The following is a 1,704-nucleotide window of genomic DNA, read 5'->3' as shown; positions in this document are numbered from 1 at the left end:
GAGTAGGAGCAAATCTAAGAAATTTTCAGCACTTAAGTCTAAAAATCCTCTCTAAGAAGTTTTATAAATACGGGCCCAGGTCTGTAAGCAGCTGGATGAAGGTGTCAGCTGGTCACCTGCAGCAGACAGTACCCACAGCGCCGCAGCCGAGGGGTCGACGACTCAGAAATCATCGCTTCCATTTCTTCATCCGAACCCTGAGCGCCCTGCAGAACACAAACAGGTGACGGTCATCCAGATCCTTCACACGACTCTGACCTTTCACCTGAAACGCTGTCAGACTGAACGTGAGTGTTTATTTCAAACAAAAGCAGCTTTAATTCACTGAGGACGAGATTGTGGTGCTGAAAAAAATAAAAACACATTTCTCTCCACTCTTGGAAGCTGCAGAGTTTAGCTTCTGTGACTTTTCAAACCGGAGCTTACCGTGTCAGAGAGAACAAACCCAGGGTCCATTAACGACACGGTGAAGTACAACAGCACCGAGAGCAGGACCAGCAGGAAGAACAGAGCCGGCAGCAGCAGCTCTCCTCGCTCCTCACAGCGACGTAAATCTGCAACACATGAGGTTAGTCAGCGCAGAAACAAGAGTACGGCCATTTCCCTAAACAGCCTCTTTATAACAAGACTTCCTACAAATATTTACTGTGTCAGGCAGATTAGAGGTTTGAGGGGTCAAGGCGAGGCACGGTGGTGGTAGCATCATGCTGTGGTACTGATGTTTTGCTCAAAGAGGACGGATCAATGAAGAAGCAGAACCTTCAAATTATGAAACTTCCCCACAAATCAACAACTGGATGGACTAATTTAATTTATTTAAATATTTTAATGACATGATACTATTTTTATTTGAAATTGAAAGTACAGAGTAAGCATCTATCTATAACTTTGATTTATAGTAAATTCATTTTAAAACACTGTTATTTAAAGCTTTGACTTATTTATCTATTTGCTGACAACGAAATAATTAAATTAAGTCTTATATTTCAGGAGCTCCTAGTAAAAAAAAAAAGATGTTAACATTGTAAAATTATTTAGGGCTGCATGATTTCCTCTGAAACACTTCAAAATGACCTCACCGGTGTTGTGCAGGAACAGAACCACAGTTACCACCCAGGTTAACAAAGTGTGAGCGGTTCGGACCAGAAAACCCGTCCGGAACACGTTCTGCACCATCTTATTGACACGACCAGGTCACGTAAATAAAACGAGTACACACATAGAGATTTTAACAGTTAGAACAACGATGTAGAAGTCCCTTTTTAGAGCTAATTTTATGAGCTACACGTTAGCGAGAAGCGTTTAGCCGCTACTTCCGTGTTTTGGTACGGTGGCCTCCGTAGGACAAACCGCGAACTGAAATATAGTCAGAATTTGGTTAAATTAACAAAAATCCTATTTTTATGTTCGTGTTTGTGTTAAATAAAGTATACATTTATCTTTTAAATAAAGTTTTATGTAATTTAACAGAATTTTATTTGATTTTCATCTAGTTGGAAGTTGATAATTAGAAGAAATTAGAATTTATAAAATTGTACCTTTAATTGGACTTTAACTTGAATATGACATCACAGAAGTGAAATTTTGAATTAAGTGGACTGAATGTCGTTGGATATACAGTAAATCTGATTTTAATTAACTGAATTTATTAGTATTGGAACTGAACTTGAATGATTTGTATGTAACTGTGTGAATGTGTTTGAA

The 1,704-nt window shown here is 38.7% G+C and overlaps 1 protein-coding gene across 1 annotated transcript in view; it reads right to left on the bottom strand.

The window, feature by feature from the left end:
- zdhhc12a (zDHHC palmitoyltransferase 12a) overlaps positions 1-1,314 on the bottom strand; it is a 7,061-nt gene extending 5,747 nt beyond the window's left edge. Inside the window, exons 1-3 of the mRNA XM_014014607.1 lie at positions 1,080-1,314; positions 427-554; positions 117-206 (exon numbers count right to left, since the gene is read on the bottom strand). Of these exons, the coding sequence (XP_013870061.1) occupies positions 117-206; positions 427-554; positions 1,080-1,176 (315 nt within the window). The 5' untranslated portion in view covers positions 1,177-1,314. The remainder of the gene's footprint in view (positions 1-116; positions 207-426; positions 555-1,079) is intronic.
- Between the last annotated feature and the right edge of the window lie 390 nt (positions 1,315-1,704).

The sequence above is a fragment of the Austrofundulus limnaeus genome, unplaced genomic scaffold (assembly GCF_001266775.1).
Source record: "Austrofundulus limnaeus strain Quisiro unplaced genomic scaffold, Austrofundulus_limnaeus-1.0 Scaffold117, whole genome shotgun sequence".
NCBI classification, from domain to species: domain Eukaryota; kingdom Metazoa; phylum Chordata; class Actinopteri; order Cyprinodontiformes; family Rivulidae; genus Austrofundulus; species Austrofundulus limnaeus.
This window is presented reverse-complemented; position numbering and strand designations above follow the sequence as displayed.